The following is a 23,933-nucleotide window of genomic DNA, read 5'->3' as shown; positions in this document are numbered from 1 at the left end:
CAGACTTGTTGCAGATATTAACGTTGTGCAGCTTGAAGCAACTGGATGAATAAATTGTGGAATGATAAATTGCCCAGACCCAGTCAAGCTTGCAAAAATCTATCATTTGCCCAATAATAAATGTTGGAAATGTAAAGAAACTGAAGGTACATTCTTTCACCTTTGGTGGACGTGCCCAAGGATTAAGGCTTTCTGGGAGATGATTTATAATGAAATGAAAAGGGTATTTAAATATACCTTCTTGAAGAAACCAGAGGCCTTTCTCCTGGGCATGGTTGGCCAATTGGTGCCAAAGAAGGATAGAACTTTCTTTATGTATGCAACAACAGCAGCAAGAATACTCATTGCAAAGTACTGGAAGACACAAGAACTACCCACTCTGGAAGAATGGCAGATGAAGGTGATTGACTACATGGAATTGGCAGAAATGACTGGCAGAATCCGAGACCAGGGAGAAGAGTCGGTGAAAGAAGACTGGACGAAATTTAAAGGCTATTTACAGAAATATTGTAAAATTAATGAATGTTAGAAGGATGTTGGAAAGAAACTAAGTGGTTTCCAGCTGTAATGCTTTAAGAGTTATGAAAAAAAAAGGGTTCTACAAATGGGTAAAGGTTTAATGGTAAGGATTTGCTGAACTAACAAATTGAACTGGAATACAAAGAAGGGAGGTATGAGGAGGTCCGGGGAAATAAGTGTAAGGAAGTTATGTTATGGAAAATTAATGTGTTTTAAACTATTTTTATTTTGTATGTTTTTTATTTTTCACTTTTTTTGTTATACCTTAAAAACTCTTAATAAATATCTTCTTTAAAAAAAAAAAAAAGATAAATTGCCCAGACCCATTCGATTTTATTCAAAGCTTTAGAACTAAAGAATCTTAGAGCTGGAAGGGATCCAATGGTCATCTAGTCCAACCCCCTGCAATGCAGGAATCTCAGCTAAAGCATCCCTGACAAATGGCCATCCAACCTCTGCTTAAAAACCTCCAACGAAGGAGAGGCCACTACCTCCAGAGGGAGTCTGCTGTACTGCCAAACAGCTCTTACTGTCAGAAAGTTCTTCCTGATGTTGAGTCGGAATCTCCCTCCTTGTAACTTGAAGCCATGGGTTCGAGTCCTACCCTCCAGAGCAGGAGAAAACAAGCACGTTACCTCCTCCATGTGACAGCCCTTATGATATTGGAAGATAGCTATCATATCATTTACTTGCAGAACTTTCTTCACAAAAGAACAAAAACATCACAGATACATCCAAAGAGTTTGGTAAAACATATGCTCATCCATGCTCAGCATCTTCTTAGAAAGAAGCATCTTCGAGGTTCCAAACAGACCTCGGAGCACAGGTCTCTCTCCTTACAGCCTCCATTTTGCCTGTGGCTGGATCCACTCTTTTCAAGAGACTCATTTCCACGTCCTTACTCCCACAGCCCTTCCAAGATGGCGTATTTGCAGTGCCATAGCCTCCCATGTGATCTAAAGTTAAACACCTTGTTGGAACTACCAGAGAACAATAGCAGTAAATTATCAAGTTGCTCAGAGTGTTCTTCTTGCTTTTCTTGAGCTTCAATGGAATCTTCCAGTTAAATCCTTTCAGCAATACACAAAGGCATTCTCCATTTCAGTGTCAATTAAACAATTATACCCAATGAGCCTTGTCATCTGTGGGCTAGTGGGAGACTCCTATGCCTTCCTAGAATGCACAAGAAGATCAGGGGCCAAACCAGATGCCTGCGGGATACCTGCGAGTGGCTTCCAGCAATGGTCATTCAGATATATTGCTGCCTCCAAATCCCATCATCCTTGATCATTGGCTATGCTGGCTGTGGATGATGGAGGTTGTAGTCCAAAAACACCCTCCCTGTTTGTGAAGCTGGCATTCAGGGGCATATATTATCTTGTGACTCACCCTGATATCTTTTAAGGAAGGGAATAATAATAATAATAATAATAATAATAATAATAGTAATAATAATAATAATAATAATAATAATAATAATAATAATAATAATAATGTGTGCCCGGGGGACCTTTTTCCAAAAAACTCCCACTGATGATGATGACAACGATGATAATAATATATTGCCCCTAGAAAGAAATCAGTGGGGATGTGCTAGCAGGTCTCAGCCTCAGTTTTTGATATCTGAATCTCATGGCCCCCAGAGAGAAAGAGAGAATCACCAGCCTAGCTTTGCTCCTTCCTCTTTTGAACCAAATGCTTTTAACTGCTTCTTTTCCACCAGGTCTGTTGCAAAGGAAAGGAGATCAATATCGGATGGGTTAGCCCTAACCTGCCCTTGTCACCTTTTGTAACTTTGGGAGTTTTTCCCCAAATAGCAGAGAGAGGCGGGTGGTTTCTGTGCTAGCGTTCTTTCCGCTCTTTGACTTCAGTCTATTTTTTGCTGCCCTTCCGATATTTGTAGTTTGTAACCGAACTCTGGCTGACCTAGTTGTGACAGGAATAAAACTTTCAATGCAAAAGCAACGGAGGGAGGGGAACAGTGATTTGAAGATCCCAGTCTGTGGCTACTCAAATCCAAACGTCACTGGTCCACTGAACTCACAGTGTGGTTCAGACCTCTAGCATTCTGGGCTATTAAAAAAAATCCACCTGAAGAGGGCCTGGAAAGCCAGGGGGTTGCGGGCAGAAATCCCTCCCACATCACACACGCGGGGGCTGGCCCTTGCCCCCGCGTGACCAGGGAATCCCCGGGCGTGCCGGCGACCCGGCCCGCCAATCAGCGGACCGGGGAGGCGTGGCCTAGCCTATTTAAGGCTAGGCACGCTCGGGGACAGCCCTCTTTGCCCCTTTCCAGCCGAGTGGTCTTTTCCCATCCCACCCACCCCTTAGGTTTAGCTAGCGTTGACCTTGCTATGGACTTCGGTTGGTCGCCGCAAGGGGCCTGGTAGGAATTTTTCCAAGTTGGCACACTTCGAGCCTTTTGGTTTTTTCGCCTACCTCGTAGCAAACGTCACAACTTTCGCGGTATTGGCGGTTAGGCATTGGCAGGGGTCAATTGTTATGCAAATGAAGGGGGGAAGGAAACGCCATCACCTTCCCCAAAAAGAAAAGGGTAGTCTGGTAGAGGACTCCGGGGGGCGTTGCCTTGTCCGAAACCTAGGGAGGTAAGGGCCCTGGCACGCCCCAGAGCGGTGACACCCGTTGGGATCCTAGTTGGCGTACTTCAAAAGGACCCCCACGGCTTGTGGACAACCCTTCCTGGTCCCCATGCCGGGTAGTCGATAGGAGCCAATGCCTAAGGCCAATACCTTCCAATTCTGTAATCAATAAAGTTGTGGCCTTTTATGCCCATTAACCTTAAATACTGTGTCCAGTGTCTTCATTTCACATGGGGGAGGGGACTTGCCACGCAAATAACACCACATTTACTTTTTGCTGCAGAAAAATATGGACTGAGAAAGAGTGAAAATGAAGGGTGGCCGTTTAAATCTCAGGAAGGTCTGGAAAAACCCTCAATGCCCTAAGCATGACTAAATGGACATAGAGAAGCAAGCAACAAACAAATAGATTTTTAGAACAATGGTCTTTATTGGTTTTATTTTTTGAATGATAAATTCCAGGACAATGTTTATCTAATCTTTTTGCTTTGTTATAAACAATTGCTGTATTTCTATGTTTTTTTCATATATGGTTGTATGCATCTGTAAAGCTAAAGGGGACCCCTGACTGTTAAGTCCCGTTGCGGACGACTCTGGGGTTGCGGCGCTCATCTCACTTTACTGGTTGAGGGAGCTGGCATTTGTCCGCAGACAGCTTCCGGGTCATGTGGCCAGCATGACTAAGCCGCTTCTGGCGAACCAGAGCAGTGCACGGAAATGCCGTTTACCTTCCCGCCGGAGCGGTACCTATTTATCTACTTGCACTTGATGTGCTTTTGAACTGCTAGGTTGGCAGGAGCTGGGACCGAGCAACGGGAGCTCACCCCATTGTGGGGATTCGAACCGCTGGCCTTCCGATCGGCAAGCCCTAGGCTCTGTGGTTTAACCCACAGCGCCACCCGCGTCCCACATGTGCAAATTAGGTTCACACTAAAATGCTAACGAAACAAATTTCTTCCCTGTCTCTACTCTGAGGAGTACTCTGCACTTCCAGCAGGAAGGGGGCCGTAGCTGAGGGGCAGAGTAGCTGCTTTGAATGCAGAAAGCTCCAGGTTAAATTCCCAGCATCTTCAGGTAGAGAGACCCTCATCAAAAACCTCCCTATCTGTGTAGGCATTCCTCTGTGCCTCTGTAATAACCAGAGCCACAACTTGCCAAAATGTTCTTTTTTCCTCTGCCATTCTTCTGCAGAGACTGTAGATGCTCCAGGAACCCGTGCTTTGGACAAGCATGCAATTTCAGAGGCTTGATATAGCAACAACCAGAATAAATATAATTGGCAAGAGCCGGACAAGAGGTCAAGCTTTATAATCTCAGAGGTACCTTGTAAAATTAAAAATCTTGTGCTCCAAAGGCTTCAAGTATAATAATAGCTAGCTCCACATTTCACGATGCGGCACATTGATTGCTTCTGAATTATTTTCTTTTCTCTTTAATTCTAGCCTGAGACTTAATTTAAAACTTCCCTTCCGGCTCCGAGAAGCCTTGAAGTTGGCGGTTCTTCTGAAGATGTTTCATTCAGCAGCGCCGCCGCCAAAGAAAGGAAACCCAGGAGGGAATTATACAGGCAATAAAAATGGAGAGTGGCCCTCCTGCCACGCTTTAGGGAGGTGGCGGGGGTGCCAATCACAAAGCTGACGATCTCAACGAGGCGCCTCTTTTATCGAGACAAGGCCGGGGCCCTCACCTCCTCCTCCCGAAATCTACTGAGGTTGGAAACAGCGCCGCGAGCATCCTCTGCTATAAGTGCCGGGGCATTATAGCATTTTAATAAGCACCAGGTGCTTATTAACGGCAGAGTCCGAAGCCGCGGCATTTTTGCTTTTAATATCCTGGGCACAGATAGCAGCTCATAAATGGCAACTAAATGTCCTAAAAACACAAGAGGAGTTTGCTGGATCAGGCCCAGCATCCTGTTCTCCTAGGGGCTGTCCAAATGCCCACTAGGGGAAGGCCACGGGCAGGATTTGACTACGAGAGCATGTTGGAGGAACTGGACATGGAGGAAGGAGTTAATCTCCTTCATGGGCACAAATCGCCCCATGCATGAGATAAGGCACCAGGTGCAAGGTCAGCCAAGTCAGTTGCTATGGCAACAACCCACTGCCGTCTATATCAGTGATTAAGGCATGTCAGCTCATTAGTCAGCCAGCGAGTCTTGCGAGGTCTGTGTTATGTCTTGAATGTTGAGTGTTACTTTCTACTTGTATCTACAGTGGTACCTCGGGTTAAGTACTTAATTCGTTCCGGAGGTCCATTCTTAACCTGAAACTGTTCTTAACCTGAAGCACCACTTTAGCTAATAGGGCTTCCTGCTGCCGCCGTGCTGCCAGAGCACAATTTCTGTTCTCATCCTGAAGCAAAGTTCTTAACCCGAGGTAATATTTCTGGGTTAGCGGAGTCTGTAACCTGAAGCGTATGTAACCTGAAGCGTATGTAACCTGAAGCGTATGTAACCTGAGGTATCTATCATCTATCTATCATCTATCTATCTATCTATCTATCTATCTATCTATCATCTATCTATCTATATCTATCTATATCTATCTATCTATCTATCTATCTATCTATCTATCTATCTATCTATCATCTATCTTTATCTACTTAACTAGTATCTATCTATATCTCAATGCCCGGAACTGTATTAGTGAAGCCTTATCTTCTGCAGCATAGATATTAGGGGGGAATGTACACTACGTCCCCCAAATTCATTCACCAAATTCATTACGTATTCGAAAGAAAATGCACAAAACTAAGCATTCATGCCTCATAAAACTAATTCAAACACATACGTATTCACTCAAAAATCTCTTTACACTCCATCTGCTCAATTGTCACTTCAGTAAAATGCTCCAGCATTGAACTAACAAATAACTAACTGATAATTATGTACACAAATATAGGGCTCCTGAACGAAAAAGAGCCCAACAGCAGCAGAAAACAGAAACCCCAAGAGACACCCATTTCCTCTCTGTCCCTCACCTGCGGCAATACAGATGCCTTCTCCTTACCTCTCACCTGGGGAGATCAAAGAAGCACAGAATGATGGAAATGTCCAGTTGGAAGGGGAACCCCCAGTGGACATCTAGTCCAACCCCCGCAATGCAGGAATCTCAACTAAAGCATCCACGGGTATGTTTAGCCAGGAAAAGAGGAGATATGAGAGCCACCTTCAAATATCTCAAGGGGTGTCACATGGAAGATGGAGCAAGCTTGTTTCCTCCTGCTCCGGAGGGTAGGACTCGAACCCGTGACTTCAAGTTACAGGAAAGGAGATTCGGACTCAACACCAGGAAGAAATTTCTGACAGTAAGGGCTGTTCGACCGTGGGGTGGAAGGTGGTGGCCTCTCCTTCTTCAGAGGTATTTAAACAGAGGTTGTATGGCCATCCGTCATGGATGCCGTACTTGAGATTCCTGCATTGCAGGGGGTTGGACTAGATGACCCTCAGGGTCCCTTCCTACTCTACAGTTCTACAATTCTATGACAATAAAATAATAATAATAATAATAATAATAATAATAATAATAATAATAATAATATTTTTTAATTTATATTCCGCCCTCCCCAGCCGAAGCTGGGCTCAGGGCGGCTAACAACAATCAAAATAATCCAACATTCTAAAAACATTCATTATAAAATTAATTAAAATCAAATTAATGTCAACCATTAAGCAACATTCTGTGCCAATTGCCAGAGGAGGGAGTCAGGCTGCGCCCTGACCAAAGGCCTGGCGGAACAACTCTGTCTTGCAGGCCCTGCGGAAAGATGTCAGGTCCCGCAGGGCCCTGGTCTCTTGTGACAGAGCGTTCCACCAGATTGGAGCCGCAGCCAAGAAAGCCCTGGCTCTAGTTGAGGCCAGCCTAACCTCTCTGTGGCCTGGGACCTTCAGGATGTTTTTATTTGCAGACCGTAAATTTCTCTGTGGGACATACCAGGAGAGGCGGTCCCGTAGGTACGAGGGTCCTAGGCCGTATAGGGCTTTAAAGGTTAAAACCAGCACCTTAAACCTGACCCTGTACTCCACCGGGAGCCAGTGCAGCTGGTATAGTACCAGATGAATATGATCTCGCAGCGAAGATCCCATAAGGAGTCTTGCTGTGGCATTCTGCACCCGCTGGAATTTCTGGGTCAGTCTCAAGGGCAGCCCTACGTAGAGCGAGTTACAATAATCCAGTGGCGAGTTACAATAAAACAGTGATGCACCAGCCTTTTCATTAAAAACAGTCAGTTCCCCAAATCCTGTTGGAACAAGCAGCTCTCCACCTGACAGTAGATGGACTACAAAGATGGAGTCAGCCTAGCTTCTCCAGGTCGAGAGTTCCAGAGTCTGGAAACAGCCACAACCTTGGCTGTGTCCCTGTGAGCATGGCAGAACCAAGAGAAGGCCGTAAAAGCCTATGTGGTGTAATGGCTCCAGCCTCGGACTAGGACCTGGGAGACAAGGGTTTGATTCCCCACTTGGCCATGTAGAAGAGTTTGGATTTGATATCCCGCTTTATCACCACCCAAAGGAGTCTCAAAGCAGCTAACATGCCTTTTCTTTTTAGAGCTTTGGCAGGCACATGTGCTGCCTGCGAGTAATTTTTTTGTTGCCGCCGCCGCCCTTAGGTTGGTCCGGTTGCTATGAGTGTGCCTCTCAACCCAAAGCCCTTCCTAAACAGGCTGACTGGGAAGCCAGTGATGGTGAAGCTGAAGTGGGGGGTGGAATACAAAGGCTACCTCGTCTCCGTCGAAGGCTACATGAACATGCAGCTTGCAAATACAGAAGAATATATTGATGGTGCATTATTTGGACATCTTGGTGAAGTTCTGATAAGGGGCAATAATGGCCTTTATATAAGGGGTGTGGAAGAAGGAGAAGATGGAGAAATGAGAGAATAACTATTTTGGGGGGAAAGTTGTTGTTTTTTAACTGTGCTAAGAAATTGAGTTTTAATGAGAGTGAAAGAGGAGAGCACAAAATATGGTCTGAAGCTCAACATCAAAAAAACCAAGATCATAGCCACTGGGCCCATCACCTCCTGGCAAATAGAAGGGGAAGAAATGGAGGCAGTGAGAGATTTTACTTTCTTGGGCTCCATGATCACTGCAGATGGTGACAGCAGTCACGAAATTAAAAGACGCCTGCTCCTTGGGAGAAAAGCAATGACAAACCTAGACAAAAGCTTAAAAAGCAGAGACATCACCTTGCCAACAAAGGCCCATAGAGTTAAAGCTATGGTTTTCCCAGTAGTGATGTATGGAAGTGAGAGCTGGACCATAAAGAAGGCTGATCGCCAAAGAATTGATGCTTTAGAATTATGGTGCTGGAGGAGACTCTTGAGGGTCCCATGGACTGCAAGAAGATCAAACCTCTCCATTCTGAAGGAAATCAGCCCTGAATGCTCACTGGAAGGACAGATCCTGAAGCTGAAGCTCCAAGACTTTGGCCACCTCATGAGAAGAGAAGACTCCCTGGAAAAGACCCTGATGCTGGGAAAGATGGAAGGCACAAGGAGAAGGGGACGACAGAGGACGAGGTGGTGGGACAGTGTTCTCGAAGCTGCTAACATGAGTTTGACCAAACTGCAGGAGACAGTGGAAGACAGAAGTGCCTGGCGTGCTCTGGTCCATGGGGTCATGAAGAGTCGGACGCGACTAAACGACTAAACAACAACAAGAAATTGAGTTGTCCAGTTTTGTTTGTTTGCTTTTTAAAGGTTTCGTCAAGTAACATTTTTTATGCCCCAAAAATAAACATTATAACTGAAGAAAAATTACCACTATGGAAGAAAAATAAACATACTATTTCTGACAGTTCTTAATGGATAAAAAAGAAAAAAAAGTGGCTAACATTCTCCTTTCCCTTCCTCCCCCACAACAGACACTCTGTGAGGTGAGTGAAGCTGAGAGACTTCAAAGAAGTGTGACTAGACCATGGTGGCTACATGTGGAGGAGTGGGGAATCGAACCCGGTTCACCAGATTACGAGTCCACCGCTCTTAACCACCACACCCCACTGGGTAGGTCACTGGGTGATGTTGGACCAGTCACTGTCGCTCAGCCTAACCTACCTCAAAGGGTTGTTGTGGGAAATAAACAAGGGGGGGAGCCATGGGGGGTGGAGAGCCAAGGAAGGAAGGAAAGAAAGATGGGGCACCCAGAGTAGTGGGGACGGGTCAAATCAGCGCACGGGGGTGCCACCACAATCTGCCCAGGGGTGGCGCTGTGGACTGCCCATGGAGTCTGCCTGGTGGACGCAAGTCTCACGCTGCCGTTTTGGGCAGCGCAGGGCCCCGAGTCACAGTGTCACTCCCAGGAGAGATGCGTGGCTCGAGTGTGCCATTCTGTCACCCCCTCAGGTGACACCTTTCCTACGCCCCGGAAGAATGGAAGTTCCCCACCTTTGACTTAAGGGTTCGGGGAGCCACAAGAATAAGAAGCAGTTGAACAAACTGCTTGAATAATATCAAACTGTGTGACAATAAGATGGCTATAGGCAGAGCCCAATTTAGTGAAGGGAATGCAAATGTGTAAATGGTCGCACTCAATGAGATGAAAACCGATTTTGAAAACCAAACGGGCCATCCTTCTTCTCTTTTTCTGAAGCGCGTTAAAAGATTTCTTATAGGTCAGGCCCAAATTTATCGGTGGAGAAAGTTCATTATTTAGCAATCCTCAATATGTGGATATTGCCGTTAACCCTCGACGCGCTAAACCCACTGTGAACTCTCGGTGAACTCCCTTGATGAAGTGCTGTCAGAGGGTGTTGAACATTCACCAAGCGTGACATGGGCTGGTGCCATTGGAGGGGAACTTTGTACGAGGTTTTTAAAATACCCCCCCCCCAATGTGGATACCATTTAAATACTGGAAAATGTTAATGGAGTAATATTCCACACACAGTCCAGCCAGGTTGAAACCCAGCCACTCTGGGCGGCTTCCAACAAAATATTAAAATACAGTAATCCATCAAACATTAAAAGCTTCCCTGAACAGGGCTGCCTTCAGATGTCTTCTAAAAGTCTGGTAGTTGTTGTTCTCTTTGACATATAGTGGGAGGGCGTTCTACAGGGCAGGTGCCACTACCGAGAAGGCCCTCTGCCTGGTTCCCTGTAACTTGGCTTCTCGCAGTGAGGGAACCGCCAGAAGGTCCTCGGAGCTAGACCTCAGTGTCCGGGTAGAACGATGAGGGATTTAGTCAAGCACCGAGATTTCTTTCACCTTTGACACATGGCCGGGTGGTCTTAATTTTAGTAAAGGTAAAGGGACCCCTGACCATTAGGTCCAGTCGTGACCGACTCTGGGGTTGCGATGCTCATCTCGCTTTACTGGCCGAGGGAGCCGGCGTACAGCTTCCGGGTCATGTGGCCAGCAGGACTAAGCCGCTTCTGGCAAACCAGAGCAGCGTACGGAAACGCCGTTTACCTTCCCGCCGGAGCGGTACCTATTTATCTACTTGCACTTTGAGGTGCTTTCGAACTGCTAGGTTGGCGGGAGCAGGGACCGAGCAACGGGAGCTCACCCCATCGTGGGGATTCGAACCACCGACCTTCTGATCGGCAAGTCCTAGACTCTGTGGTTTAACCCACAGCGCCACCTGCGTCCCTATCTTATTGGGGAGGAGGGGCGATGGATAGAATTGCCTTTCAAGGTTCAACTTGCTTTTCCCGCTTAATCGTTTTCATTTAGAAAAATTGCAGATAATGTGGGGTTGCTCTTTTTCAACAGTCACAAATTTAGGCGAGTCATTTTAATTTCTTTTTAAGTTAGGGGTTCTCTGTGTGTTGGGTGGGGAGTGGTGTCATTATTATTATTATTATTATTATCATCATCATCATCATCATCATCATCTTGATTTTAAGATAAAAAAGATATAAAGCTCAGTATGATTCTGGGTTCCATAGTTCATCAGTTTTTATGGTATAGCTGCTGAAAACATAAATGTGTGTACTTTCTTTAGGTATGGGATTCGTCGTCCCCCCCCCCCCCAAAAAAAAACCCCACCCTGTCTATTTTCTGTTCTACTTAGTGTTTGGCAGTGTTAAAGATTAGGCATCGAGGACGAGATGAGAAGCAGTGAATGTTGGAGTCACCTGAGGAGACAGCAACTATTTAGGAGATCTTATTCAGCCAGAAGCTTTGCAACCGCAGAGTGACCGCATTGAAACGCCGCGTCCTGGGGGAGATATTCGCTGCTGGTCCAGCTGGATGGGCAATCAAGGCAAGCGGTTGTGAAATTTAGCCCCCAATGCAAGACAACTCATTAGAAGGTGAGAAATGGGAAGAGATAAGCAATTTTGCCAACTCTACAAGCATCCTGCCAGCTAATGCTGATGTCTTCCTGGGAAATCCTTTATGCTACCCTTTGGGAGATTAGCACTGTTTGGAAACATGTTGGTTGTGTGATACAGAAACAGGGTTTTGTCAGCAACAGATCCTACTGGGACCCAGCTCTCGGCATTAGGGCTCTCTGATTTAAATGGTATTATAAAGGTAAGTCACTAGTCCTCAAGAACGTCCAGGAAAAACTTGTGGGGTGCGACTGCTGTAACATTTTATAGCAGGGGTCACCAACAGGGTGCCGATGGATAGCCTTTAGTGCAATTGTACCCTCCAAGACCCTCCATGACCAGACCTAATGGTCAGGGATCCCTTTACATTTACTATCGTGTCAGATCCCAGTCTTCTCTTCTATAGGATGAACCCAGGAGTGGAGGTTATCTGTTGCACTCACAGACTCAAGTAAACACTTTATTTTGGGGAGGCTGGATAAATAAATAAGTAAATAGGAGCCAATATGTTCCTGGAGGCAGAAGGAGATTTTCCTGGAGAACAAGTATCAGGAAAGCCTTTTATATATCTAACGATGCTTAATTTCCATGGTGAATGCCTAATGCTTAATGAGCTTTTTATTCTAGCTACCATTTGCATATTTATAGTTAACTCTTATAGCAGAACATGAGGAGCGATTAGCCTTCTGTTTGGGGGGGAAGGTGACGCACGGAAGCAGCACATGTTTGTAACTGTGGAGACGGGCGGAAGTTTGACTTTGCACCCAGGCCTACACATTGACCTTGTCGGAAGAACACATGGGCAGCTCTCTCACTGAAGGGGGAAAGAGGATAATGGGGAAGTCATGGTACCATGACTATTCTGCTTTGGTCAGATCACACCTGTAATGCTGTGTCCAGTTCTGGGCACAACAACTTAGGAAGGATGTTGACAAGCTGTGCAGAAGAGGGCAACCAAGATAATAATAATAATAATAATAATAATAATAATAATAATAATAATAATTTATTATTTGTACCCCGCCCATCTGGCTGGGTTTCCCCAGCCACTCTGGGCGGCTTCCATAGAAACAAAAAAACACTAAAATATCATACATTAAAAACATCCCTGAACAGGGCTGCCTTAAGATGTCTTCTGAATGTCAGGTAGTTGTTTATCATTTTGACATCTGATGGGAGGGCGTTCCACAGGGCGGGCGCCACTACTGAAAAGGCCCTGTGCCTGGTTCCCAGTAGCTTTGCTTCTCGCAATGAGGGAACCGCCAGAAGGCCCTCGGCGCTGGACCTCAGCGTCCGGGCAGAATGATGGGGGTGGAGACGCTCCTTCAGGTATACTGGGCCGAAGCCGTTTAGGGCTTTAAAGGTCAACACCAGCACTTTGAATTGTGCTCGGAAACGTACTGGGAGCCAATGTAGGTCTTTCAAGACCGGTGTTATGTGGTCTCGGCGGCCGCCCCCAGTCACCAGTCTAGCTGCCGCATTCTGGATTAATTGCGAGACAGTCCGCGGGCAGGTAGGGTCTCAGCCTGCGTACCAGGTGGAGTTGGTAGACAGCTGCCCTGGATACAGAATCAGGGGTCTGGAAACCAGGCCTTATGAGGAACAGTTGAAGGAGCTGGGTATGTTTGGTCTGGAAAAGAGGAGACTCAGAGGAGATATGAGATATGAGAGCCATCTTCAAATATCTCAAGGGTTGTTGCATGGAAGATGGAGCAAGCTTATTTTCTCATGCTCTGGAGGGTAGGATCTGGACCATGGGTAGGCAAACTAAGGCCTGGGGACTGGATCCGGCCCAATTGCCTTCTAAATGTGGCCTGCGGACGGTCCGGGAATCAGTGTGTTTTTACATGAATAGAATGTGTGCTTTTATTTAAAATGCATCTCTGGGTTATTTGTGGGGCATAGGAATTCGTTCATCCCCCCCCCAAAAAAAAATAGTCCATCAGGGATCAGCAAACTTTTTCAGCAGGGGGCCAGTCCACTGTCCCTCAGACCTTTTGGGGGGCCGGAAGGTGGTGGACTCCTCTTCATTAGAGTTTGCATGGCCACCTGTCATGGATGCTTTAGCTGAGATTCCTGCATTGCAGGGGTTTGGACCAGATGACCTTTGGGGTCCCTTCCAACACTATGATTCGAAGATTCTATTGTTCTTCCGCTGCCCAAGCATGTGATGGTGAAGTCCACCAGCTGTTTGTCCCCAGCATTCAATAAACTGTTTCTGAACATGAAGAATGGCACAGAGAGTCTTCTCCTCAGTGAGTCACTGGCATCAATTTAGGATTCGGCGGCTGTTCCCCCTACTTCCCCAGCCGTGCTGGGATGGGGAGCTCTCCGCTGTTTGTCTTAAACAAAGAGATGCATCTCACCTCGGCCTAAATTACAGTAATTTCCCCCTTGTAACAACAGCGGCTGTAATTAATGGCTGCATTTTCCTCCGGTGCCAGAGTTGAGCGATGACATGAAGTCTGTGCATATTTTTGTTTCAGCGACAAAGGAAGGTGATTAGCTGCTTCAGTGTGGATGGGAAGCTCTCCTCAACGGGGAGGGATTAAAATTAGCAATAACCATTTTGGCATTGTTGCAGCCTTGCTTTCCCTCCCTGTGTTTGAATGGACTTGGAGGCTCTGTTGTTTGGCAAAGAGATGGGGGAGCAGACAAAGCCGCTCTACCATTGCCCCCCGACTGCTGCTAAAGAAAACGCGGCAACATGAGATGATATCCGTGGATGGTAGCCAGGTTTGCATCCTGATGGTTGAACCAGTTAGGCTGAGCATAGGAAACTGCCTTGAACACTGAGAGGCAGTGTGGTGTAGTGGTTAGAGCATCGGACTAGGACCTGGGAGACACCAGGGTTCATAGATTCATAAAATCACAGAGTTGGCAGGAACCCCAGGGGTCCTCTACTCCAACCCCCTGCATTGCAGGAATATCAGCTAAAGTATCCAGGACAGATGTAATAATAATAATAATAATAATAATAATAATAATAATAATAATAATAATTTATTATTTGTACCCCGCCCATCTGGCTGGGTTTCCCCAGCTACTCTGGGCAGCTTCCAACTGAATATTAAAAACAATACAGAATCAGACATTAAAAACTTCCCTAAATAGGGCCGCCTTCAGTTGTCTTTTGAAAGTAAAATAGTTGTTTATTGCCTCGACATCGGCTGGGAGGGCGTTCCACAGGGCAGGCGCCACCACCGAGAAGGCCCTCTACATGGTTCCCTGTAACCTCACTTCTCGCAGTGAGGGAGCTGCCAGAAGGCCCTCAGAGCTGGACCTCAGTGTCCAGGCTGAACGATGGGGGTGGAGACGCTACTGGGTCTACTGGGCTTTAAAGGTCAACACCAAAACTTTGAATTGTGCTTGGAAATGTACTGGGAGCCAATGTAGGTCTTTCAAGACTGGTGTTATGTGGTCCCGGCGGCCACTCCCAGTCCCCAGTCTAGCTGCCGCATTCTGGATTAATTGCAGTTTCCAGTCACCTTCAAAGGTAGTCCCATGTAGAGCACATGGCAGTAGTCCAAGCGAGAGATAACCAGAGCATGCACCACTCTGGCGAGACAGTCCACGGGCAGGAAGGGAGCTGGTAGACAGGCTGCCCTGGACACAGAATTAACCTGCGCCTCCATGGACAGTTGTGAGTCCAAAATGACTCCCAGGCTGAGCACCTGGTCCTTCAGGGGCACAGTTACCCCATTCAGGACCAGGGAGTCCTCCACACCTGCCCACACCCTGTCCCCCAAGAACAGGACTTCTGTCTTGCCAGGATTCAGCCTCAATCCATTAGCCACTATCCCTCCTCCAACCACCTCCAGACACTCACACCAATGACCAATGGCCATCCAACCTCTGCTTAAAAACCTCCCAGGAGTCCACAACCTCATGAGGGAAACTGTTTAAATCAGCCCTTTCTTCAGTAACATGAGGATTGGAATGAAGTTGGGTGGCCCTTGGTCTGGGATTTTTGGTTACGATTCCTGCATTTCAGGGGGTTGGACTAGATGACTTCGGAGGTCTCTTCCAACTCTACCGTTCTGTGATTCTTTGACTTAAATCAGTGGCTTTCAACTTTAATAATAATAATAAAACACTTAGAGAATCTCTAGTACCACGTTGTGATCTCCTGCAAAACCGGAACTGCCTTAATCTGCCACACGCAAAAATGCAAAATGAAATGAAAGCAAAAGTAAAAAAACTGGCAGTAATCGCTCTGCGCCTTCCCCATTTCTGCATTCATCTGTGGATTTGTTTTTTTTAAAAACTGTACAAACATTGTATTTAAATAATAAAGTGTGCATTTTAATGCCTATTTTATCTCAGTGTACACATTCTAAAACATATTTTATTATAAAACGTGCACTTTTCGATGCATGGTACATTTTCGAGCCAAAAACCGTATCACAAAATTCAGGGAGGTGATAAATCCTAAGGAGAACCATATTTCAAACTGTGTGTTATCACATATCGCTTATTTGTTTGTTTACAGCCTTTAGCCAAAAAAAGGCTCTCGGGGGGGGGGGGGTGTACAAAGCTCAATTCTAAGTTTAAGAAAGGCTCTCAATCTAAAATGCCATTTCCATGAGGACTTTTGGAAGACAAAACAAAGTCTCAAAGTGATGTGGAGTTGTGGGGGGCCGAAACTAAGAGTGGGAAAAGGAGAAACCGAGAGTAATGGAAATAGATAGGTTTTTCCATCCCTAGCTCTAACTTCCCAGTTTAGTCACAGAATCATAGAACTGAACAGTTGGAAGGGGCACCCAAAGGTTCTCTAGTCTAACCCCATGCGGTGCAGGACTCTCAGCTAAGGAATTCCTGACAGGTCGCCATCCAACCTCTGTTTAAAAACCTCCAAGGAAGGAGAGTCTTCCACTTTCTAAGTCTATCCCACGGTCAAGCAGATCTCACCATTGAAAGGTCCCCCCCCCCAGTGTTTAGTTGGAATTTCCTTTTTTTGGTCATTTGCATCCATTTGTTCTGGAGAAAACAAGCTTGCTCCATCTTCCATGTGTGAAGGGTATCATATATTCTCTCATTCTTCCTTTCCCTAGGCCAGGGGTCAGCAAACTTTTTCAGCCGTGGGCCGGTCCACCGTCCCTCAGACCATGTGGTGGGCCGAACTATATTTTTTTGGGGGAAATATGAACTAATTCCTATGGCCCACTGTGACGTTAACATATGAGAGTGCTGGAGGTGAGATAGTTAAACAGGTTACCCAATCAGAAGCCAGGGGGTGGAGTCAGAGGGACTATAAAAGCAGCTCTGGGAGGGGCGAAGGGAGGAGTTCGTTGGGAGTTGGGTGGTTGGTTGGAGTGGGAGTGAATTGGGAGAGAGTCTGTGGGGAGGTTGAGTTAGTGTAGCGAAATAAGCTGAGTCAGGAACAGTTAGGGGCTAGGAAGACAAGCAAATATCTGAGAGGTGGTTTAGTGAGTGGGAGCAGGTAGCGGAAGTTATAGGTCTGGATAGGCAGCCCATGATTGTAATGGACCGATACCATTTATGAAGCCACACGCTTGTTAAACTGCAATAAATAAACGGAGGTTTATGTTTCAACTTCACCGTGACTGGACCCAGTATTGTACCAGGTAGGGCCTGGGTGGTGGCAGCAAGAAATAAAGTGGTGGCACAGGGATCAATAGACAGTGAGGCGTCCGGGGACCCTGTGTCATCGTCACACCCACAAATACAGTGGTGCCTCGCAAGACGAAAAGAATCCGTTCTGTGATTCTCTTCGTCTAGCGGTTTTTTCGTCTTGCGAAGCAAGCCCACTGACGAATTAGCGGATTAGCGCTATTAGCGCTATTAGCGGCTTTTAGCGGCTTATCTGTTGATCGGATCAGCTGATAAGTGGCTTAGTGGCTTAGAAAAGGGGGGGGGAGGAAAAAAACCCAGCAGGAACTCACAAGACATTTTCGTCTTGCGAAGCAAGCCCATAGGAAATTCGTTTTGCGAAGCACCTCCAAAACGGAAAACTCTTTCGTCTAGCGAGTTTTCCGTCTTGCGAGGCATTCGTCTTGCGGGGCACCACTGTATCTATCTATCATCTATCTATCTATCTATCTATCTATCTATCTATCTATCTATCTAAAAAACTATAGAACTGTAGAGGTGGAAGAGACCTAAAATGTCATCTACTCCAACCCCCTGCAATGAACTCTTCGTCTAGCGACTTTTCTGTCTTGCGAGGCATTCATCTTGTGGGGCACCACTGTAACCCAGAGATGAATTTTAAATAAAAGCACACATTCGACTCATGTAAAAACACGCTGATTCCTGGACCGTCTGTGGGCCGGATTGAGAAGGCGATGGGGCCAGATCCTGCCCCGGGCCTTAGTTTGCCTCCCCCTGCTCTAGGCTAAACAGACCCAACTCAGGCCTGAAATTGTGATATCCACGCCAGATAATTCACTGTCCACGGAGGGGGCTCAGATATGCCTCCCCCAAAGTTGAAAAAAACGTTGGAGTTGCGTAGTGCAGGCCAGCACTCAGACGCCACACACTGCCTGTCATTCCCATTTCACACCCTGCTGCTGCTGACGTACATTTTGAACTGCGATAGCGCATTGTCAGATAATTATGTTCCCCTCATATGTCTTTTCCCCCAAAGAACAAAAGCTGTCTTGGCTTTTAAGCTGCTCCAGGACAAGAATTGACAGACGGAGGGAATACAGGATCCAGCTGGTGGCTTGGAACCTTCAGTGATGGGCAGAGTGGGAGAAATTCCCCTCGAGAGCTGAAGCAGGGCGGCTCACACCAAATTCCCCATCAGTTGGAGTTTATTCAGCAGTGCATCGCAGGACAGACATCAACGAGTCTGCGAGAGCTTTCCGTTATGACACGCTTTGCATAGGAGAAGTGTACACTTTCTTGGCTGTATCATCCTTTGGCCTTACGCCTCCTCGCCTCTCCACGGTCCTTGCAATGCGACTTTACTCAACCAGTTTCCCCTGCATCTATCAGAACCTTCCTTGTACAGTGGTACCTCGGGTTAAAAACTTAATTTGTCCCGGAGGTCTGTTCTTAACCTGAAACTGTTCTTAACCTGAAGCACCACTTTAGCTAATGGGGCCTCCCGCTGCCTCCACGCGATTTCTGTTCTCACCCTGAAGCAAAGTTCTTAACCCAAGGTACTATTTCTGGGTTAGCGGAGTCTGTAACCTGAAGCGTCTATAACCCTGTTCGTATCCTGAACAGAACGTAAGATGTGACAGCGTGTCTGCATGTGTGCGGGTTGAGTTTTGTCGCTTCCACGCATGCGTGTGACATAATTTTGTCCCGCTGTGCATGCGCAAGTGGCGAAACCCAGAAGTAAAGTACTCAACCTGAAGTGTATTTATCCTGAGGTATGACTGTACTTTATATGGAGTTGTGTGGGGTTTTTTGTTTTTTGTTTTTACTTTAACAGTCACCACTAGTTTCCTCCTAAGCTGGTTCTTAGCAGTTTGTGGGTCTGGCTGCATTCTTACATCACTGGTACCTCGGGTTAAGAACTTAATTCGTTCCGGAGGTCCGTTCTTAACCTGAAACTGTTCTTAACCTGAGGTATCACTTTAGCTAATGGGGCCTCCTGCTGCCTCCACACGATTTCTGTTCCCATCCTGAAGCAAAGTTCTTAACCTGAGGGACTATTTCTGGGTTAGCAGAGTCTGTAACCTGAAGCGTCTGTATCCCGAGGTACCACTGTATATTAAAGCTGTCCTCACTGAAAAGGACTTTTACAGAAAACCCACATCGGTAGGGAAGCCTTTGCCAACCTCCTTATACCTGCATTGCAGGGGGGGGGGGCGGGTTGGGATAGATGATGCTTGAAGGTCCCTTCCAACTCTATATTCTATGTTCGGAACAACATCCTCCATCAGTCCCAGCATTGCATATGACTGTGCTGGCTGCAGCTAGCGGGAGCAGCAGTTCCACAACATCTGGAGAGCACCGGGTTGGGGAACCCTGCTTCATAGGACTGGCAGTTTTCACGTTGCAGCTCTGAAATATACTTGGAGTCAAGAGTGGATTTTGTGCTCTTTATTCAGCTCATAGTGGTGAGGAGGAATGGAAGTCCCCCCAGAATGTCTGCTTCATATACATCATTTACACAATGGGCCCCATGTGATTGGCTAATTCCGGAATCTCCTGTAGGCCAATCAGGTTGCAGATTACCTTCCACCTGGAGCTGGATTGGGTGGCTCCTGTGGACCAATCAGACTGCTGCATTCTGAATCCTATTGTTCTAGGACCAATCAGACTGCTGCCTTTTGGATCCTATTCAACTCGGTACATAACAAGCTCCATAGAAACTTATCATGGCGCCCATTGAACAGGCGGCTACCCTCCCTGTTTGGATGGAGGGCGAAGGTGGGGGGGTCTGAAGGCTGCAAATAGTCAGCTCGCAGGAGTAAGGACAGAATTTATTTTTCAGTAGAAACAGGACTCTGTTTGGCTTCTGTAATTCCGGAACTGTCCCTGGAAAATCGGGACACTTGGAGCGTATGAAAACAGCTGCATGACACAGCAAAGGAAGACATAATACAACATTGGTTGGTAGGGGCACTCAGTGGCAATGCCAGCTGGCACCGCTAGGATCCAACCGACTAGATGCTATGCCATCTTGGTCCTATTATACTGCCTCTAGAAATGAAAAGGCAAGTTCCCTCCTTTATAAATCTCTTTCTCTGCCCAGTAGATCTTTCCTTTTGGGAAGTTTTCTCCAAATAATTCTTCCCGAAGCCTGCCGCTGGCACAGAAACAATTCTGCTCCCCGCACAACCCACCCTCTCCAGCCCTCGGCAACCGTGGAGAAGAATTGATCTGTCATCTTTCTAACAGCCACTTATGTATTTGAAAACTATGATCATCCGTTATCTTCTCAGATTGACAGAAAGTATCGCTTCTCTTGGTGGTCGCGTACAATGCCATCTTGAAATAAATACCCTGCCTTCGAGACGCTACATAAATTGTGCCTCTCTTTTTTTCATTATTATCATTCTCCGGCGTAGAGGGACAAAATGTATTTTCTCTAAGCCTCGGGTCCTTCAGAAATCAAAACCGCAGAACAACATGGGTGTGTGCATTTTTGCTCAGACACCATCACTCTCTCTTGGCCTCCGTGCCTGCATCTCCCTCTTTCTCTCTCCGTAGATATATATTTCAGATGCATTGCTTGTAACCTTTTGGCCCCTTCTATAGATAATATCTTTGTCCATGGAGTTTTCTTGGCAGGGATACTGGAGTGGCTTGCCGGTTCCTGCTCCAGGTGGATCACGTTTGGTCAAAACTCTCCACTATGACCTGTCCATCTTGGGTGGCCCTGCATGGCATAGCTCATAGCTTCTCTGGTTATTCAAGCCCCTTCGCCACGGCAAGGCAGTGATCCTTTTGGCCACCTCATGAGAAGAGAAGACTCCCTGGAAAAGACCCTGATGTTGGGAAAGATGGAGGGCACAAGGAGAAGGGGACGACAGAGGACGAGATGGTTGGACAGTGTTCTCAAAGCTACAAACATGAGTTTGACCAAACTGCGGGAGACAGTGGAAGACAGAAGTGCCTGGCGTGCTCTGGTCCATGGGGTCGCGAAGAGTCGGACACGACTAAACAACTAAACAACAAACAACAAATAGATGATATCATAAAATTCAGATCTTTGTGGTGTCCTAGCATTAGGCTCCAGCTCCTGGTGCCCTCCATGCATTTTGGACTAAAACTCCCATCAGCCCCTGCCAGTACGTCCCTTTTGTGATTCCACTATGTTCCCAGTGTTCATCATTAAACACGCTCTGTATAAGTTTGGGTCTGCCTGCCTTCTTCACATTTGCAGTGCATCATGGATTGTGTTGTCTATAGCTACGGAATACGTGATGAGCAGGTCTTACAAATACAGAACAGCCACATTCTGAGCGCGAAGTTTCCAGTGAGTGTAACGGTGGCAGAACTACAAAGTCCATGATGCAGTGTTGCTGCATATGGAGTATGCATTTGTGAAGCGTTTGGGAGCAACGGTCAGGCTCAATATTGTCTACACTGACTGGCAGACGCTCACCAGGGTTTTAGACCAGGGACATTCCCAATTCTACTTCTGGACTGTCTTGAGGGGCTGGGCACTGTCATACAGTGGTTCCGCTCCTTTCTCCTGGGCTGTGTCCAGAAAGTGGTGTTGGGGATGAGTATTCAGACCCCTGGGCTCTCACTTGTGGGGTGCCTCAGGGTTCCGTCCTTTCCCCCATGATTTTTAATACCTATATGAAGCCTCTGGGAGAGATCATCAGGGGGTTTGGGCCGGGTGTCCATCAGTATGCAGATGATACCCAGCTCTACCTCTCTTTTAAATCAGAATCAGTGAAGGCGGTGAAGGTCCTGTGTGAGTTCCTGGAGGCAGTTGAAGGATGGATGGCGGCTAATGGATTGAAGTTGAATCCTGACAAGACAGAAGTACTGTTTTGGGGGAACAGGGGGCGGGCAGGTGTGGAGGATTCCCTGGTCCTGAATGGGATAAATGTACCCCTGAAGGACCAGGTGCGCAGCCTGGGAGTCATTTTGGACTCACAGCTGCCCATGGAGGCGCAGGTTAATTCTGTGTCCAGGGCGGCTGTCTACCAGCTCCACCTGGTACGCAGGCTGAGACCCTCCCTGCTCACAGACTGTCTCTCCAGAGTGGTGCATGCTCTGGTTATCTCCCGCTTGGACTACTGCAATGCATTCTACGTGGGGCTACCTTTGAAGGTGACCCGGAAACTTCCAGAATGCGGCAGCTAAACTGGTGACTGGGAGTGGCTGCCGGGACCACATAACACCGGTTCTGAGAGATCTGCATTGGCTCCCAGTACATTTCTGAGCACGATTCAAAGTGTTGGTGCTGACCTTTAAAGCCCTAAACGGCCTGGTCCAGTATATCTGAAGGAGCGTCTCCACCCCAGTCGTTCTGCCCAGACACTGAGCTCCAGCGCCGAGGGCCTTCTGACAGTTCCCTCGCTGCAAGAAGCCAAGTTACAGGGAACCAGACAGAGGGCCTTCTCGGTAGTGGCACCCGTCCTGTGTAACGCCCTCCCTCAGATGTGAAGGAAATAAGCAGCTATCTTATCTTTAAAAGACATCTGAAGGCAGCCCTGTTTGGGGAAGTTTTTAATATTTAATGCTGTATTGTTTTTAACACTCGATTGGGAGTCGCCCAGAGTGGCTGAGGAAACTCAGACAGATGGGCAGGGTACAAATAATAAATTATTATTATTATACCTGAAAGGCTCAAACTGGGAAGGCTGCATGATGGTCTTTCCACAGTGAGGCAAATGGGCACCAGGAAAAAAATCCAGTGGAAACAATGCTAGACTCAGATTGGGAAAGCTGTTCTGCCTCAAAAGAATCCTGTATCTTCTGCTTTGGGTGGGATTACTTGTAACCCTGAGTTTAATCTGGGACTTGTCTAAATAGCTTTAAGCAAGACTCTGGATTCACCCATCCATCTGAATATGAGGCATTTAATTCTGACCTACCTTACGTGGTGCTGCAAGGATCACCGAGATATAATACATTAAGCGTTTTGTACATTCTCAGGTATTATTGGGAGAGAAATGCTTCTTCCCGGGCACCTGGGAGGACGAGCCGCCAAAACTTAATTTTGCCAACTCAGTGTCACGAAATGTGTTTCTGCAGCTGAACGCCTTTGCCCGGTTTTATCGAAATGTTCCACAAAATCCTTCTTCTCAGGATGTAATCTGCTATCAGTTCTTAGCACGCTCTTGCTGAAGGAAGTTACTTTAATGCTATTAACTCAAATGGGTTCTCCCTCCCCCCTTGTCTTCACAATTCCTTAGGATTTCCTCCGCAGGTTGGCCAAGCCGAGATAAACCCTGTTGCTTCTAAACCCCACCATTTTTGAATCTGAAGTACTGAAAACATGCCTTCCAGGGTTCATTTATGGGGGATTAATAGTTCCCACTGTAGAACAAGGAATCTGCTATCTGCTTGCTGAGAGATCGCTTTGTAAAATGACACCATCAGATCCTCATCTCTCCCCCCCCCCTTTTTTGCCTCCAGGTAGAATTGAGCAACGCTAGGATTAAGGGGTCCATAAATTCATCCACTTTGGAGGGCAACTCTTGCCTGCTTCGTCTACTGCCTCTCATCAGCTCCCTTTCTCCATTGGTATAGAATCGCAGAACTGTAGAGTTGGACACCCCCTCCCGGTCATCTAGTCCAACCCCCTTGCAATGCAAGAATAAGGAGGTTACTAGTGAAGGCTTCCCTGCTGATGTGGGATGCAGTGTTTGGGAATTTTTAGTTTAGGGAAAAGGCAAGTAAGAAGTGACACAACAACAACAACAACAACAACAACAACAACAACAACAACAACGTATTATTTATACCCTGCCCATCTGGCTGGACTTCCCCAGCCACTCTGGGCGGCTTCCAACAAAACACTAAAATACAGTAATGCATCAAACATTAAAAGCTTCCCTAAACAGGGCTGCCTTCAGATGTCTTCTAAAAGTCTGGTAATTGTTGTTCTCTTTGACATCTGCTGGGAGGGCATTCCACAGGGCGGGTGCCA

General features: G+C 46.8%; 1 protein-coding gene across 1 annotated transcript; it reads left to right on the top strand.

The window, feature by feature from the left end:
- Positions 1-7,659: 7,659 nt before the first annotated feature.
- On the top strand, positions 7,660-8,040 carry LOC310686496 (small nuclear ribonucleoprotein F-like). Its single transcript, XM_083460243.1, has one exon. The coding sequence runs from the start codon at positions 7,746-7,748 to the stop codon at positions 8,001-8,003; it is 258 nt and encodes an 85-aa protein (XP_083316369.1). The 5' UTR covers positions 7,660-7,745; the 3' UTR covers positions 8,004-8,040.
- The last annotated feature ends 15,893 nt before the right edge of the window (positions 8,041-23,933 follow it).

Source organism: Podarcis liolepis (genome assembly GCF_965112155.1).
Source record: "Podarcis liolepis genome assembly, chromosome: 9".
Taxonomy (NCBI): domain Eukaryota; kingdom Metazoa; phylum Chordata; class Lepidosauria; order Squamata; family Lacertidae; genus Podarcis; species Podarcis liolepis.
This window is presented reverse-complemented; position numbering and strand designations above follow the sequence as displayed.

What these genes read in the sequence shown, in the direction of transcription:
- LOC310686496 (XM_083460243.1), top strand. Translation starts at nt 7,746, where the DNA reads ATGAGTGTGCCTCTCAACCCAAAGCCCTTCCTAAACAGGCTGACTGGG.